A 19,389-nucleotide genomic window follows, 5' to 3' on the forward strand; every position below is an offset into this window, starting at 1 on the left:
CACCTTCTTCTCACATGGTCTTTCCCACTGCAGTAAATCATCTCATTCTTCTAGTCGCATAAGCCAACTTCCACTGCAACTACCCTTGTCAAAGGCAACAACGTCACTACTGACCTATAATACTAAACTGGAGTCCTTCATTAGTCTACTTTCAGCACAACATTCAAAGCATGTGTCAGATCATGTCACTCCTTGAGAAGCTTACACCTTCACCTCCTTCAATTCTTCAGTCAAGTGCCATCTTCTCTTAAGACCTTTCCTGATCTCCCTATTTGATATTGGCAAACTTTGGTTGTAGCAGACCAGATGGTAAATATTTTAGGCTTTGCAGTCATAATGTCTCTGTTTCAACTATTCAGCTCTTTGCATGCCTTTGCAGCACAGAAGCAGCCATAGACAATACATAGATGATTGAATGTGGCTATGTTCCAGAAACATTTTATTTATGGGCATTGAAATTTGAATTTGATGTAATTTTCATGTATCATAATATATTATTCTTTCTTTTGAGTGTTTTCAGCCATTTAAAACATGTAGGTTTTTAAATGGGCCAGCAGTGGGCTGGAGATAACCCACAGACTGTAGTTCGTTGACCTCTCTCCTTATATACATTCCTTAAACCCTTTATTTGTTACATTTTTATATCATATACTGCAATATAACATGCTATATATTTTACTTATTTTTTTGTGTATGTCTTAGAAGTAGCATTTAAGCTCCTTGAGGCCTGAGACTTTTGAACTGTTTTGTGAACTGCTGAATCCCCAACATAGGTGCTCAATAATTAGATGAATGAATTAGTGAATGAACAAATTTCATTAAAAATGAAAGTAAAGAAATTTGGCTATAATGGATGAGATCACTGAAGAACTCAAACGTATTTTAGAAATGATAGTCATAGAACTACAGGAGAGATATTTTAACCATTTGCAGCTTACAAGTCTCCTTTAGTGACTTTTTTCTTGAAATTTTAATTATTTCATTGTTATAGATTTTTTTTTCAACCTCCCTAAACCCCCATTTATTTAGTAAGAGATACTTAATGTAGTGATCTACTTACACTTGGGATGGCCATGCTTCCTGTCCTGCTATGGTTTGTCGACTGAAAAAAATTACACAACCTGAAAGTAGAGAGTTATGTTTTAGTCAATGGACGTTCTGAGGACTTCAAGCCTGGGACACAGCATCTCAACGCTGAAAAACCATTCCCAAAGAGGCAAGGGGGGATCCTGGATATATCAATATATGAGATTTTGCAACAAAAGACCAGGTAGTCTAAACATTTCTTTTATTAACATTAGTGTTAATAAAAGAAAACCAGATATCTCAAGTTAAAAATTCAGCACTTTTCTATGTATAGGAAGATGCAAGAGTCAGGGCTGACTGAAATCATTCCTTTGATATGCACTTCAGCTATCTGGGGCCAGTATCCTGTGTTTTCTCATGCTGAGTTGCCTCAGGGCTCACTCTCCCGGGCAGCTGTAATGTGATGGCTTGATGGCTGCAACATTCTTTATTTACCGATGTGGCAGGCAATATTTTAGTTCACGGGTTCTTCAAGTTCTGGCATTAAAAAACCTGTAGATTCACCACACGCCCTCCTGCTTCTCTGCTGGAGGCTGCCCTTTCACGTGGCTGTCCTGTTCACTTAGCATCCAGGACTTAATTTTCTAAGAATATTGCCTTCATAATTACCACTTAATTTCTTCTTCTCTTGGATGAACCAAAGAAGGTCACAAAGTTCTAAAACTTCTGTCTTTGACTGAAGTAAATAAAAGTGTTAAATTATAGGCATTAGAGCATAGCTTAATTTCTATGAGCCATTTCAAAATACTGAAATTGGATTTAGTTATTCTATGTAATGGACATTAAGCATTTATGAGACAAATGGCCTATAATTTAATTAGATACTTAGGAAGTATTCATAAGATACTTTAAGACTAGCTAATATGTAATAGCAGAAAAGGATCTTGCCTCTAATTTCTTACATGAAATAATTGAGATGTGCCTCTCTTATACTTCTAGAGAAGTTCTTTTTGGTTTCTTGTTCAGGTACAAATCATAGGTAGAGATGAAATGTAGCCAAGTTTTTTCTGTAGTCACATATCAAATCACTATTCACGGTTGTTGCATTGTCAATACAAAATTATGTTTTTTGAGTAGGTGAAAATGTATTTGTGATTTTGTAGACATATTTGACATGTACCACATATTCATTATGGTTCCCTAACTCAGTATTGAAGATGAGTCTAAAAGAAATCAAAGTTGGCATATGAGAATTAATCATTGGAATAATTTATTTTGTTCTACCTTTTCAAGTATTTTGGTTGTTATTTGTGAGTATGGGTGAATAAGTATTCAATAAATATATCTGAGGTTCTCAGTTGCTTGGACTCTTGGTCTGTGCAGTTGCTTTATTGATTGCTTATTATTTGTTTGCTCGCTCACTTGTTTTATATTAATAGGTTAGACCAAGGAAGGGAGTCAAGAAAATAAGTGTGTAGCATTTTCAAAAATAGAGTTGCTCAGAGAAGAGATAAGATTAGGTCAAGGTGATACAAAATCTGTTTTATTTACAGTTTTGGAAGGTATTATGGAGAAAAGTGTCATCAAGCCAGTCTTTAATGCCTTCCTATAATGTGCTGACTATACAGGCTTTAAGTTAGGAGGTTCAGTCTGAACGTGACAGTTTCAGGTCACGAACGTTTCAGAAATAAAGGCCAAGTGTGCAAGTGAATGCAGAGATCTTGAGGGGGAGATGTGAGCTTAGACTACGTGAGTGGCAGAAGTTCTGCCATTCAGCCTCCCTTGATTTGCCATGAGTGTAGATACACACAAGCCATGTTTATTTTTACATTTTCAGCAGGTGTGACACTTTGGCCAGTATAATGGCTTGGAGTACAGCATGGCTTCACCTTGATTGGTGTGTCCTGATGGAATATTTTCTGAAATGATGTGTGAAGACCTTGCATCATTATTTTTACAAGCATGTATCAACAAAGTCTAGGCCCTAGGAAAGTGCAAATAGAATGCCATGCAGCAGACAGTGTGTTTACATTTTATTTTTAGTCCCTGGAAAGATTTATAGTTTCTGGAGGGATTGCTTTACTCCTGCTCGTTACGTTTGATCTGGTCATCCTAACTTAGAGCATTCACAAAACTTTCCACTTGCTGTGTGCCTGAATTCTCCCAGGGAAATGTGTTTCTTCCTATTCATTCTGTGGATGTACAGTTGCTGCCTTCTGATGTCATGTTGAAATGTGATTGCTCTGAATGACACTGTCAGCCTTGCATTAATCCTGCTTGTTCGCACCAGGGTCCCCATCTGCTTTGTGAAAGGGAAAAAAAAAAATGTGTCATCCATCTTTAGAGAGTGTATGCCTAACCTAAATTTCATCTTAATCCACTGTTCTAAGGTCTCTGACATGCTTATTTCCATAATAAAAAAATGAATATTTTCAATTAGCCCCATTCAGGGACAAATCTGTCATTTCCACAACATGCAAACTACTGTCTCCCAGTTGACCTCCATCAGATCAAAGCTGTGTATTGCAAACATAGAAGTTAATTATGAGAAGTGATGTACCTAGGTTAAAAATAATCTCCTGGATCTGATTGTTGTAGCATCTGTCAAGTCTTTATTCCAGTATAACTTTGATTCTGTCAATGTGGTATGTCCATACCTCTTGTTGTATTGTATTTTTTTGATCAGATCAATTTACAGAGCAAAAAAAAAAAAAAAGAGGCCAGCCGCTGGCCCCCCCACCCGGCAACAAAAAAGAATTAGCTCTCTGCTTCCATCTTCCATGACAGTTGAGTGCTTAAATGATATAAGTCTAAATCTCAACTTCCAACATGTCTCTGAAAATACATTTTAATAACAACATGATTATTCCAGTGACATGTTTCAATTCCTTGGAATGAGCAGTCATTGTATTAGAGATATTCAAACTCATGCTTCACACATACACACTTGGATGGCCTTACAGCTGGAAATCCTTCTGTGTAATATGACTATGATTGAGAAAGCATGCACGTGTTCCTCCCTCCCCTTCATGCTAAAAAGAAACGCATAAAGTGTAGAGTGAGTTATGTTGCTTAAATCATATTTGGACTAGAAACAGGCAAGGACTTTGGTTCAAAGAAAAGGAGAAGATGCTATGGGCTTTTGTAGCAGCTCTCTAGATTAGTAAGAGAAGACAGCTCTTGGTGTTTGAGAGACGTAATGTTTGCCTACCGTGCAGATCTTTTTCTAAACTTCTTTCCTTCATTGTTTTTAACCTTCAATAAATTCTTCTTACTTTCATTTTTCTAATCTTCATGGACTTTAAGTCATTGTATATTTTCTCACATAGGTAGAAATTTATTTAGTCATTTTCCTTCAAATGATGAGCTACGTGCTTGTTGCAAATCAAGATAAAGTGTGCCAATTGCATTTTTTAAATTTATTTATTTATTCATTTATTTAATTTTTGGCTGCATTGGGTCTTCGCTGCTGCATGCGGGCTTTCTCTAGTTGCGGTGAGCGGGGGCTACTCTTTGTTGCGGGGGGCAGGCTTCTCATTGTGGTGGCTTCTCTTGTTGCAGAGCACAGGCTGTAGGCGCACAGGCTTCAGTAGTTGTGGCTCGCGGGCTCTAGAGCGCAGGCTCAGTAGTTGTGGTGCATGGGCTTAGTTGCTCCGCAGCATGTGGGATCTTTCCGGACCAGGGCTCGAACCCGTGTCCCCTGCATTGGCAGGCGGATTCTTAACCACTGCGCCACCAGGGAAGTCCCCCAATTGCATTTTATAAAAGCTGTGAGTGAGGGATAGGGGGAGAAGAGGGACTGTATGAAATCATGTGTGTGTGAAACTTTTGAAAACTGTAAAGCACTATACAATTTAAAGAATTTTTCATTCAATTAAAAAAAGTTAAAAAAAAAAAAGCTGTGAGTGAAACTTAGGTGGCCTGGGATCAAGGTTTTCCATTTGGATCATGTGAGAGACTTCCTGTGAAATTAAGGACATAAGGAAAACCTATCTTTGAAATAGGATCATCCTCAGTGAAGAATAATTTCTGAGGTCATATCCTTAACTTAGTAGATGTACTTTAAAATCTGTTAGAAATTGCCACCACCTTTGAAATGACTTTATTACAGTCACTGTTTGCTATGCCCCAAACCACAGCTGTTGGCATTTTGATTGCTACTGGAGTGAATAGCACTCCACACTGTGGCAATCACACCCATCATAAAACTTAAATGAACATTCTTGTAATACCCGCTGGGATGGAACAGAGGTAGGAGATAAGGATTGAGCACACAGGATAAAATATGTCACTGACAAATTGAAATTACTGCCGTAATACAGTGTCGTGTCTTGCTTGTCACCTATATCTGTTTTGTTTTATTCAAAACTATTTCAAAAACACAAATACTGTGCTGAAACAGAATCAGAATGAATCATTTCTGTTATCTGTCAGAATTTGCCTTGCCTTTGCTAGACTTCCTGTGTTGTTTTCCCTTGCTGGATGTACAGTTTGATAAATCTTTTTGCAGAGATGCTTTATTCAAAATCTGACTGTAGTCAGCATATGACTACAAAGAACTATCATTTCTGAATTGCGAACATTGCATTGGTTGTGGGGTTTTTTTGTCATAAAATTTTGTGAAAGACCTTTCATTTGTTGTATTAATATTTCATTTTTTAATAATTTTTTTTCCATTTTGGTTTGGTCTCAGAAGGGTTAACATCATGGCTGTCACTAGTAATATCTGAATCTCCAGACTAATTGAAATGCAGACCCTGCTCTGTGAAGGCTTCTCTCCACTGCTGGCTCTGCTCTCCGCAGTTTGCTTTAAAAAGTAACAAACTGATTTTGATATGACCCATTCATTTCAAAAGTTTCTGTATCATTCTTATTTCAGAAGAATAAAAGATTTGAAGCAACCTGATCATTTATCTTGTCTAAAAGCTTCACACCCATAAGGAAGGAATCTCCCTTTACCCCTTAGCTCAGTCTTCGTATGTCCTTTGTAGACATGTCTGATTCTTCTTTGGCGTAGAAGAATTTGTGTTCATGCCCTGGACTGTAAACTCCTTGAGGGCGGTGAAGCCTTCTTCTGTACAATGCCCTATAGTTCTTAAAACAGGGCATGGATATCAGTTTTGCCGACCTCACAAATTTCAGGAGCATAAATGATACATAATAGAATGTACACCTCCTAATAGTTAGTGATAAATGCCAAGTGTGCAATTAAAGTTAGCTCAAGACACATACAGACCAAAAAAATATATTGTTCCTTTTCACCACTTAATATAGCATATCTGGCAGCAACCTTGACATATAGTAAGTGCTTAATAAATGTTTGTTAAATTACGCTAAGATTGGACTAGAATTTACCTCTCCTAGGTCACCTCTTTTTGCTAAACCATACAAAATTTCCTTCTTTCAGAAAGCATTCACTGAGAGTTTCTTTCACATGCCAGAGCCTGGCACTAGCACTACGAAAACAAAGTAAATTCACTATCTTACCTTCCAGCTTAGAAGACAGACACAACAAGTAGATATAATTCATTGTGGTAAGTGTTGCAATTAATGTATGTAGACAGTACTATGGCAACATAGAAAGTAAGCTATGAATAAGAGATTGTTCAGTTCGGTTTTTTTTTGTTTTGTTTTGTTTTGTTTTTTGCGTTACGCGGGCCTCTCACTGTTGTGGCCTCTCCCGTTGCGGAGCACAGGCTCCAGACGTGCAGGCTCAGCGGCCATGGCTCACGGGCCCAGCCGCTCCGCGGCATGTGGGATTTTTCCGGGACCGGGGCGCGAACCCGTGTCCCCTGCATCGGCAGGCGGACTCTCAACCACTGCGCCACCAGGGAAGCCCTGTTCAGTTCGTTTTTGAAATGAACAGAAGTTTGTAAAAAAGAAAGTGGAAGAAGAGCTTTGTCAGAAGAGTAGTTTGATAAGAAATGGATGTTAAAAATAGCACACGGCAGAAAGAGAAGTTTCACGTGGCTCATGAAGGATGTATATGGAGGGCTTATTTGGGGTGCCAAGTTGTAAAGGGTTTCCTAGTACTGGGATGAAAGTGGATTCTTTTCTGTCGGCACAGGTTGACCCTCTAAAACCCCACTGTGCTTAAGAAAGACAGATGGTCAGGTTGAAGGTATTGGATTGAGGAAGAAATTGAAAGTGGGGAGAATAGGAGGCTGATAGCATTTAGGAATGGGATGAGATGCTAACTCAGGCAGTGCCAGTAGAAATGGAGGGCAGTAAATAGAGGAAGACTATGAAACATATTGTTCGTCTTAAATTTGCTTGTGGCCCCTGGGAAAAGGAACTAAGAAGCCAGAAAGCAAGGCATCTGAATAGAGACAGAGAAGCAGGCCATAAAGAAAAATCTGTTCTGCATGCTAGAAGCACCAGCAAAAAGCCATTCTTCTCCCACATACAGTGGTCCAGGTCCCATAATCACTGTGACACATTTTGGCGGCTCCTGCTGTCCCTCTTGCTGCCCAGATTTCTGTTATCCTCCTCTCACCACGTTGTAAGTGCACCTATATCGAGGATTTTCCATTTTATGTATAACAGATTTTTCACCTTAGAAACAGTGGTTATCTAGCTGTTAGTCTTGAGAAAGTGACCCTGACCAGGAAAACACCAGGCCAGACAGTCTTATTTACCAGCTGTTCTGAGGTGATGGGAGCCCTGAGTAATTACCTTTCAAATATCACCATGTAGTTGACAATCCTTACAGAACGTATTCTGTCCAAATGTTAAAGAACAGGTGGATTGGGCTTCCCTGGTGGCGCAGTGGTTAAAAATGCGCCTGCCAATGCTGGGGATACGGGTAAGAGCCCTGGTCTGGGAAGATCCCACATGCCGCGGAGCAACTGAGCCCGTGCACCACAACTACTGAGCCTGTGCTCTAGAGCTCGCGAGCCACAACTACTGAGCCTGCGAGCCACAACTACTGAAGCCCGCACGCCTAGAGCCTGTGCTCCACAACAACAGAAGCCACCGCAGCGAGAAGCCAGCACACCACAATGAAGAGTAGCCCCCGCTTGTCGCAACTAGGGAAAGCCCACATGCAGCAACGAAGGCCCAACGCAGCCAAAAATAAATAAATTTAAAACAAACAAACAAAAAAAAAACAGGTGGATCACTGAAGAGGAAATGTAAAAAGCTAGTAAGCTTCTGAAAATATTATTAACCTCTCTAGTAATCAGGAAAAAAAACTAAGCACAGAATAAGATACTGTTTTCCAACTCTCAATTTGCAAAACTTAAAAAGCCAGACGATACTAAGTGGTATTAAGGATAGGAAACAGAGAGACCCCTGTTACATGTTGATGCTAATGCATTTTGCTACAACCACACAGAAGAGCAATTTGGTGATATCTGGCAAAGTTGAAGATCCCCCATGTCTAGCAACTCCAGTCTTAGAAACTCTCCCATAAGTACATGTGGAGATATTCACAAGAATATTGATGGCAGCCTCCTTTTTTTTAAGATGAGAGGTTTTTTTTTAATTGAAGTGTAGTTGATTTACAATGTTGTATTAATTTCTGCTATACAGCAAAGTGATTCAGTTTTATATATATATATATATATATATATATATATACGCACACACACACACACACACACACATACACACATTCTTTTTTATATTCTTTTTCCTTTATGGTTTATCACAGGATATTGAATATAGTTACCTGTGCTGGACGGTAGGACCTTGTTGCTTATCTATTCTATATCTAATAGTTTGCATCTGCTAACCCCAACCTCCCAATTCATTCCTCCCCCACCCTCCTTCCCCTTAGCAACCACAAGTCTGTTCTTTATGTCTGTGAGTCTGCTTCTGTTTCGTAGGTAAGTTCATCTATGTCATATTTTAGACTCCACATGTAAGTGATATCATATGGTATTTGTCTTTCTCTTTCTGGCTTACTTCACCTAGTATAATAATCTCTAGTTGCATCCATGTTGCTGCAAATGGCATTATTTCATTCTTTTTTATGGCTGAGTAGCATTCCATTGTTTATACGTTCCACATCTTTTTTATCCATTCATCTGTCAATGGACATTTAGGTTGTTTCCATGTCTTGGCTATTATGAATAGTGCTGTTATGAACATAGGAGGGCGTGTAGCTTTTTGAATTATAGTGGCAGCCTCTTTTACATAGTCTGTAAGCCGATCCTTCAGAAAATGGGTAGTCATTCAACAGAATTTATGTGAAACAACAAAACCTTACATATATCAACAAGGATAAATCTGAAAAACAAAAAGATGAGCAGAAATTTCAAGTTCCAAGTGAGTGCTTGTCAGGATGGCATCCCATGATGGATAATGACATATGTATAAAATTAAAACTTATAAATGTATAAGATCATACATTTGCTATGGGAACACAAAAAATAAAAGTGTGAAACATACGTGGGAATGATAAATACCAGCTTCAGGATAGTGGCTTTCTTGGAAGGAAGGGGGGTTATTTCACCGAAAGATATTTGGGGGCTTCAATTGTCTTTATAAAGTTTTATTTGTTAGGCAGGTACACAGTTTTTATTGTATTCTCTGAAATTCTTGTATGACTAAAATACTTACAATAAAGAAAAAACCCTGCATATGGCTTTACTTGTGTGTTCATTCATTTAACCTGTCACCCATCAGTCTTTTCAGCTACCCATTCATTTATTATTCTTTTCTGTCAAAATAATTTTATTTAAACAATCTCAGAAGTTGACCACGGCTTAAACCAAGTTGGGAGAAAGGAGCATAATTATAATTGAAAGACAGATTTAAGGGAGATTTGTGGGTGAAGTTGCCAAGACTAAACAACTGGATGAATGTATATGTGTGCGTGTGGGGGAATGTATTCATTCCCCAGGAATCAAGGGTAATGTATTGAGGTTTCAGGTTGGTATCAGCCCACTGCGCATGCCAGTGGGACCAAGGAGAAGGAGTGATATTGGAACCGAGGGGAATAGGGTATCTAATTTTGTCTCAATCCATGTCACACTTTTTTCCCATAAACCTGATAATCTTAAAAACTTTAATTCGGTAATTATTTATTAAATATTTGCCATATACAAGGCACAATAAATATAAAGAGATCCCTTAAATGTATGCATAAATACTCTTTTTCATGAATATGTTTCTTTAAAGTTTATACCATTCATTTTTAAGCATCATGTACAGTTACTGCTCCGGTAAATTAAATTGGGTAAGCAATTTCAACTGAATCCAGTTGAATGGCAGTAGGCAGCCTTCATTAAGTTATTGGGTAACTATTTGAAAAAGAGTGAGAATCCATTAAAAACTTCAGACTGTGCAAACTCATTTAAGTTTGCAAATTCAGAAGGGAAGTTAAAGGTGGTTATCTTGAAAACATCCCCCAAATGTGTAGTGTATTAACTGAATAACAGCTGGGTAAGGCTAACTTTAGACGTTCTTTCTTAAAAGTTATTTAGTTCTTACAACAGTAAATGTACAACTATATGGATAATTTCAGCAACACTTTGAGTGAAAATTGATATATTTATAAAACTAGAACTATTGGTCTGTTATCTCTGTCTTCATCTTTTTCATAGCTTCTCTTGCCTGTTGATTTATTTTCAGAAAAGGGAAGTGGTCTCAGGGACTAATGGGATACAGAGAGGCCAGTTACTGTGTGGGTTTACAACTCCAGAACATTTCAACCAAGTCCTTCTTTTCCTTTTCCTAGGCCTCACCCATGTCCTCTGTTCAAAGTTCTATATTTTAGTCCTGTTCCCAGTAGAAACATGGATTCCCAATCTTAAATCCCCTTATGGTCTCACTATTCCTCCTCCATAGATATCTTTCCAAGACTATGTAATAGGCAAAGGCTAGGAAGATGATTTTGTGTTCCAGTGCTGTGTGATCAGCTGGGTTCCTTGGGAACCTCAAGGGCATTAGATTAGAGTAAGACCTTCATAATCTTACCTTTGCTCTACCCCATCCCAATATACATCTACATATATATTCATTTTAATTTTGCTTATTTCCTCCAATGTTAGAGAAGTAAGCCAACGAGCACAGTAAAGTAACAATAAAGGCATAATTCCCTAGAGACTTGGAAAAGCCATCATTCGTTGCCTCATTATGGCTGCTAGTCAGCCCCTTTGATGTAAAGCATCTGCCCTCTTCAAGGAAATGAGAAAGATCTGGTTTTCCTTCCTAGTCTGTGAGGAGCCACAAGCCCCATGTTACTGGGTTGCAAGCTGCTTGCCTGCCTTTGTTAACATGCTGAAAATTTCATCGGCTGTCTTTAATAAAAGAGGATGTGTGTGAGGGAAGACATCAGCAGATGTGGTTGGGTTTCTGTTCCCCAGTCCATGAGTCATAGCTGGCAGAGAGCAATGACACTACTATGTAATCAGACAGCCTGTCAGTCACCTGGACTTCTTGCATTTCAGTTACATAGTGAGGCAGTCTTTAAATCTGTTTAGAAACCCTTACATGCTCTTCTTTGGTTATGAAAAAGCTTTTCATTCCCTCTCCTTCTGCCTAACAATATTTAGTCATTTATGGCTTCCGTTAATAAAGTTTCATTTGAACATTTATTACCTTAAATAATTACATGGCCAAGAGAAGAATTCTACTTTATGGAAGAATAGACATGTGATCTGATACACTTTTGCTCTATAGGAACTTCATCTTCTTATAGGAAACTTCATCTCAAAAACCCTAAAAGGACATAATCTAGAATCTGGAAATAACCTCTAGAACCATGCTTCTCCAATTTTAATAAGCATACAAAGCATTGGGAGACCTTGTTGAAATTCAGATTCTGAGTCAGTAGGTGGCAACTGAAATTCTGCAGTTCTGTCAAGCTCCCAGGTGATGCCAGTGCTACTCCTTGCAATTTTTGTAGCAAGGCTAGAAGACCTGAAGGCATTCAGTCCAGTGGGCATCCACTAAGCTACCCTGGTCATTGCTGTGGAGGAGAGACATGACAGGCTTCAAAGATAAAGAAGCCCTTGTCTTTGAAGAGAGAAAATAACCCTATAAGAAGAAAGTCTTTTATATCTAGTTTTATTCATAAATGTTTAACAGACACATGAAATTTTTTATCAAAATAATGGTTGATACTATCAAAGCCGTTACCTAAGGCAGTGATACTCTTGTGTCACATTTGAGCACACCAGTATGTAAATTTCATCAGTTTCTATTTATTCAAATAAGAAGCTATAGCGATGCTTTAAGCATTACATAATGTATGTCCATAGGCTTTTAAAATTTTTTTAAAAAACTGTTTTTTTACTCTATTAAAATAGACATATCTAAACCAAAATGTTTCATCTGAATGTAGAAATCTATAGCTGCTTAAAAATGTTGAATGACGTTCTTAAATATGCACATTTTTAGTTTATTTGGATTTTGACTCTTTAGGGGACACAGTTAATGAGTATATGTGAGCTTTCAAGAGATCGGTTATCCCACATTAACTTCATAATGTCAATTTTTTATTATTTTTGTTTAATGAGTAACACTAATGTGGATAATGCAAAATTAGAATCATTCCAAACACCATTATAATTAGCATTCCGAACTCATTTTGATAACAGATATAACTTCCTAATTGTGTTTTCTTCGAATAATATTAACTTTTTTTCATCACTTGATAGCAGAAAGGTGACTTCAAAGTAGTCTAAGGAGAGATGGACCCCAGGCTGCAATTTAGTAACAATAGTAAAGCCTATTTATGTGGCTTGGTATGTACTTCACCACCTGTTTTCACAGTTATCTTTTCCAGGTTTAACCTAAGAAAGGCTATAAACCTAGTATAGGCAGAGCCAGTTCACACACCCTCAGCATTTGGACTCAGTGGTCATTCAGGCATATTGACAAGAAGATCCTACTGTGTGTTTGAGATGATGAGGAGACAGAAAAGGAGAGGGAGAAGACAATAATTTTGTATCCTCGTGTAATCTCAACCCTGTGAAGCAAGCACTGTTCTCATCCCGTTTCCAGAAGAAACTGTGGTCTCAGTGCTTCCTAGGTGCACATGTCACTGGAGCAGAACTGGCATTGGAACCTGTGATTCTGTAACCTCTTGAGTGTTTTTAATAATCCCCTTGAGTTGCAATTACAGTTAGGTACAGACTCTGATAATAAAGTGGTTCAAGAAATAACCACTACCCCACAGAGCCATCTGGTTTCTCTCAGCCCCATCACTGGGCCTTTTCTATTTCTGGTTAGTAGGGAATGGTCTCCAGCCACGGTTGTCTCTCCCCATTTCCTCTTTTCCCACTCAGGATAGCAGGAAGTCTGAACATTTTATCTACTTAGCATCTCCAGTAAGTCAGGCTGTGAACACACTTCGCCTTCAATTTAGTAGCTGTTTATTGACAGTAATGCTAAGCTCTGGGAGTGGAGGTAATTCAGAAATGTGTCCCAGCATCAAGAAACTCAGTATAACAATGGGTGGTATGATAACAAAGTTCTTTTAGGAAGACAGAGTAGGTGGTGTTATTTTAAGTTTCCAATGTGGAGCTATTCACTGCTCATGTAATTTAGAGCTATGTTTATTTGGATTGGTGTTTAAAATTAGAAGTTGACCATCTGTATTTTTCTTGATAAGTATGGAGTCATCCTAACCAAAAGGTTTTCGAAGGTCAGCAATAGCTTATATTTGCAACATTGTTTTTGGAAAAGAAAAAAGGATACAGAAGAGTCGGAAAATAATACCCAGCAGTTGAAGACTTAAGACAACTTTGGTATACATCCAAAGAGACATGTTATGCAGCCATTGAAATAAAAATTATAAAGTATGTATAACAACATAAAAATCATAAACATGCATGTGCTAGACCTCAAGCAAAATGAGACAAGAAAAAGTGAACTTGACATTTGTAGAGTGTTTATTATGTGCATGTATCAATACTGTGCTACATTTATTTTCTCATTTTATCTTTCTAACAACATGCAAAAGAGTTGATGTTTATTCAGTATTTCATAAATGAAAGAATTGGGACACAGATATGTTAGGGGACCTCACCAAGGTCACAGCTGGTGATTGAGCAAGAACTCAAATCCAGGGCTTCCCTGGTGGCGCAGTGGTTGAGAGTCCGCCTGCCGATGCAGGGGACACGGGTTCGTGCCCCGGTCCGGGAGGATCCCACATGCCGTAGAGCGGCTGGGCCCGTGAGCCATGGCCACTGAGCCTGCGCGTCCGGAGCCTGTGCTCCGCAACGGGAGAGGCTGCAGCAGTGAGAGGCCCGCATACTGGCAAAAAAAAAAAAAAGAACTCAAATCCAGTACTCTTCAAATCCAAATCTGATCATCTTTTCCCAGCTGATTTACTCTGAGCTATTCAACCCTCCCCCCAGCATTGTTTCTGATTCAGAAATGTATTTACAGTAAAGAGTGGAGTCATATGAATTCAGCTGAAAAAAATGCTTGCATTGTGAAAACACTAAACCATAAAAATAATTGTGAATTATTTTAGGCTGTATCATAGTTGCCAAGACAATTAATAGTTGACACCATCTGTAAAATGAAAATATAATCTTAGCATAAACAATTTTAGTTTTATCTGATGTTTGAAATATGTTTATGTAACTGTCAAGGTATCAGCTGCCCTTTGTTAGCCAGAAAGTTCCAGGGACAAGACAAGAAGAGAACAGCCCTTATTCGTAGATAACAAGCAAAGTGTTTTTTCCTTTGGGAAGGCCTTGTTGTTGTTAACTAATGTTTGAGAATTTGGGTATGAAAACCCTTGTATTAAACTAGTGCTACATACTATATTGCTATATTGATTGTAAACATCGACCATTAGAAGTTTAAAAGCTGTTTGACTTAAAAATTAGAACTTTATCTCGTTAAACTACATGAGTTAAATTTGGAAAGAATTTTAGTGGTTGCATTTGAATTTTTTTCAGGGTTTTCACCCTGAAAACATCAGTAAAATTTTACAGTATATTTTACTTATTTATATATGTTTGCAGAAATGGCCTAGAATATTGCTAAGGAGAAAAAGCAAAGAATGGGTAGACATAGATTTGTCAACTTTTCCCACTTAATTTTTTATTTCTTGGCATTGAGTTGAAAAAAAGTTCAATTCTTTCCATCTAAAATTGTATCCCGTTCAACTTTTTTCTCAAGAAAGTACAGTGTGACTAGGTTACTAGGTCTCCATAGGTAACCTATACTTTCTCATTAAAGAAAAAGCTATTTCCCTAACTGCCTGCCCTCTTTAAAGCACAAAGTACACAGCAGCTGTTTGAAAACCTTTTTTTCCCTTCCTGTTTTATCTATTTGTATAAATTGCTACATTGCTTCCATAAAATGCCTCCAGACATAAGGGAGTCATTTGCATAAATGGATGAAGATTTTTGTCTTCCATGAAGGAAAGCTTGCCATGGCCTCTTAATCGTTTTCCTTCCTCTCTCTGGTTCCAGTATCCGGCTGCTCTGATGAACTTGGGAGCCATCCTACACCTCAATGGACGACTCCAGAAGGCCGAGGCCAACTACCTGCGGGCGCTGCGGCTCAAGCCGGACGACATCATTACGCAGTCCAATCTCCGCAAACTCTGGAACATCATGGAAAAGCAAGGCTTGAAGACCTCCAAGACTTGACATAGGAGGGCCGTACCTCATCCTCCTCCATATTTGAAAGCCGGCTTCATTAACGAACAGAATTTCCCAGCAGTGCTATGACAAGAGTTAGTTTGGACTTCAAGACCGGGGGGGAGGCAGAGGTCACTGAGGTCACTGCCACTTCTGGGAGTATCCACTTTGCTGTGGGCACAGCCATTAACACCAAAAAGAGGAACATTGGAAACCTCCTGCAGGATATAATTGTTACCTGTAGAACCGTAAACCAGAGCACTTAAAACAGGATCTTTTGGCATTCTTAAAGGGGGGAGGGGAGTCTACGTTTCAAATTTTGTTCAATTTTGAAAGCTAACTTGGAAATTATACTGTTCCTTAAACACTGTGAGAGGAAGTCAGAATTTCTGTTCAGCCACGGTAAACTATTACGGTCAAGTGTTCACACGCAGTGATTCAAGTGTCGTGTGAATCCTGGTGAGCTGGCCGGTTGTCCTGACGCTGCTGTCTTCCCTCTTTGGGACAGCCTGCTTATCAGTGTCTAAAACTTAGAAAACTTTTTTTTTTTTTTTTTAATACTGTGTCAGGATCTGTCAGAGTCTACATTTGTTTCCTGACTAGTGCACATAACGTTTTATGATTTAGATGTCACCATCATTTGGGCATCCTTTGCTTTTCATGTTCTGAAAAGGGTATACAGAACAGAGCAAACCATGTATTCTCACTGGTGTTGTAGGAGGGACTGGGGAGGCCTTATGTGTTCCAGGCAGGCATATTTTACTTTGCCGTCACTGACGTTTTCCCAAAACTGCCTAGGAGGATTCATTGTATTAATTCTTAGGCTTTTGAAATTGCCTTTTAAAATGGCTATTCCCGGTTAACGCTCATGCTAAGGCAGTAAATCAAAAGGAAGCTTAACAAATGGTCTAGTTCCAATAACTAACCAGCAGCTATTAGACAAAAGGGAAGATGCTTTGTGCCTTCCAGATGTTGCTGGGTTAAAAATCAAGTCTGTGCGAGGGTGTATAATGATGGCTGCCAACGATTTTATATTCTGGAAAGAGTTGGTATGAAATGCTAATCACTTTCTAATAGGTACCTAAACAGCAGTGCTGATAAGTTTTTGAGGAATTATTTTTAATCATACTTTGTTCTTCCCAAAAGACATAAAAAATGACTTATTTTAAGCTGCAGTAGACTATAGCATTAGCCCACGTGTTTCTAGGTCTCCTGCCAAGTGCTTTTCACAGTTGAAAACTATGTTTCACTAGCAAATTTGGCATTTTATTTCATTACCTATTAGTAACCACTTCAGTGATAATTTCACAAGTAAAAGACTATAAGGGAAGTAGAGAGAAACATTTACTGAACATGTTTTTGACTTGCAGTCAAACTTTGCTACTAAAAATTAACTTTGTAAAAACAACGATCCACTCTCAACTTCTTCCTAGAGAAAGTAGCTATACAATACCCAACATATTTATTTATTTATTATTCTACCATAGCAAAATAGCAAAACTTGATTCATTAAACCAGTTCTTTGCAACTTAAAATTAGCTTTTTTTCTTGTCCTTTCACATTCAGTGTATATAAAGTCAGCGTCCCCATTTAAGGGAAGCTGGACATGCAAATAGATCATATTATGTTTTCTTCATATTTTATATGTTCTGCTGCATATCTGAATAAGGTGGGATAAAGAATTAAAGTAGTGTTCCTATGGCATTAGTGTTTTGGTGAGAAGGGCAACATAGAGAGATTTGTTGATGGCATTAAAAGAAGGCCCTCCTAATATGTATATTATTTGGTAAACATTTCATTGAAGGGCCAAAAGTTAAATTATAATTAAATCACTGTGTTTTCAGAATGATATTTAATGTTTAACAACAACAAACACGTGGTCAAACCAAAAGTGTGGGTTGAAGTATATTTTTCATCTTCTAGTGCATTGGCAATTGCAAAAAAATAAAGGCAAAAAGGAATTTAATATAAGGATATAGAGGTGAATTCAGTGTCTAACATTTTTATTTATTTAAATAGTTATTGACCTATGATGACTTCCTAGTCTTAACTTTTGTGTCTTTTTATTGTTATTGTTCTTCTTTTCACACACTTGGTTCTTGGTAGGTTCGCTGATGGCACAGCAGAGGCACTTCATGTTGACCCAATTCCCAAGTAGCGTTAATAATTGGGCCTGTGTCATAAAATGCATGGATCATTAACAACTAAATGTCCCTGACACCTTTCACTACAGGGCTGGGCTTAGTAACTGACCAACTTGGGGGGAGTGTTGAGGGGGTCTGTAGAACATGGTCAAAAAATGTCTCCGCTCAGGGATTTATGGTGGATTATTGCAGACAGTGCTAAAAATATAGAGCACAAGTTTACTAAATTAAAATTTTATTTTTTGAGAAACTGTTGTTTGTATAAATTATCAAGACTTGTAGGCTTTCCTTTTGTAGAAATAATTGTTTTATGTGCCAGAGAATTTCGATTTTGTTTTCAACAATAAAGCATTGATAACAAATACGTTTATAAGCCTTTTTAAAATCGTCTACAGCAACAACACTTATACTGTCTTGGATTTTAACAGACCGATGAGAAAGCTGGAAATCTCCAGAAACTTTTCCCAAACACCATTTTAGATATTAACTTCGTAGATTCCTTTAGGTTTTTTTTAATGACCTCATCAAGTTGTCTCACATATTTGGAACTTTCTCATTTGATCCACGATTTACTGGCTAAACAAAAGCTCTTCACTCCACTCTTCGGAAGTAGACAATGAACTAACACAATAACATCAGAGAGCAGTTGTAAGAAGTTGGGGGAAATGTTTTGGAAAACTTATGAGGAAAAGCTTCACAGAAATTTCAAGTGAATAAGAAGCTTCAAATTCCAGCAGTACCCCAGGGGGCAAAATACATCTCAAATCTCTATGGAATAACAACATCAAGAGGTCAATATGTGGTGAAGTGGCAGAGGGAATGAAAGCCAATTCAAAGTCTTCTCTGATTGCATTCTGCAGGAAGACCACCCAAAATCACACTGGAAGAAGGTCAAAATCCTGGTACGCGCCTTTCTCTACTACAAAACTAAATATAACAGAGTTACCCTGGTTGCATTGCCATTTCAGCTTGTGGCAGTTCCAATGCTTAAGCCAAGTTTTCTAGCAATACCCCTTCATTAAACTGAGTTGAGTGTTAAATAGTAGGAAGCAAATTCTATAGTATTGGAAATAATATTTAAATTAAGTGAAAAATCATATTCCAAAGGTACATAGAAATGAACTGGAATGATTACAATTCTTAAATTATCCACAGAAACCCAGTTTTTCCCTGGTAAGAGAATAACCAAGGCTTAGATGCATTTCCTTTCTTTGTACTGTAAATGTATACTATGTGAAAACTGTCATCACTTTCATTTGTGAAAACATCAAATGAAAAGTCATTGGATCCCCAAATCTCAACTTTTTAGAAAGTGATTTTCAAAAATATCATGTTGATCATGAGCAAATAGTAGATGTAATTTTCATTTATGGTCTATTTTTTTTTTCATTTATGGTCTATTTTATGTTCTTCTACTCAACAGAGTGCCAGGCTAGAAAACCAATGTGAGAAAAGAAAGACATGGCCCCTGCCTTCACTGGTTTCAGAGCGTAGTGCCTCAATCCAAGTTAAGACTCTACCCTGATTTTAGAATAGGATCAATTATGCAATTATTTCATATACTAAGATGACTTAATATCTGACATTTCTGTAGCCTGTTGTATAACTGCCACTAAGTAGTTTTGGGAACTTGGTTAAATCACTTACCTTGGGGGCCTTATACT

General features: G+C 37.9%; 1 protein-coding gene across 5 annotated transcripts in view; it reads left to right on the plus strand.

Annotated features, from left to right (window-relative positions):
• TMTC2 (transmembrane and tetratricopeptide repeat containing 2) overlaps positions 1-19,389 on the plus strand; it is an 842,237-nt gene that overhangs the window by 378,247 nt on the left and 444,601 nt on the right. For 2 of the 5 annotated variants that reach the window (XM_029204988.1, XM_029204987.1), the window contains one exon: positions 15,411-18,089. The exons of the other annotated variants lie outside the window; for them this stretch is intronic. In XM_029204988.1, the coding sequence (XP_029060821.1) occupies positions 15,411-15,590 (180 nt within the window). In that variant the 3' untranslated portion in view covers positions 15,591-18,089. Of the gene's footprint in view, positions 1-15,410; positions 18,090-19,389 lie in introns of those variants that run through there. 5 annotated transcript variants of the gene reach the window in all.

Source organism: Monodon monoceros, unplaced genomic scaffold (genome assembly GCF_005190385.1).
Source record: "Monodon monoceros isolate NGI ecotype Baffin Bay Population unplaced genomic scaffold, NGI_Narwhal_1 Super_Scaffold_6, whole genome shotgun sequence".
Taxonomy (NCBI): Eukaryota; Metazoa; Chordata; class Mammalia; order Artiodactyla; family Monodontidae; genus Monodon; species Monodon monoceros.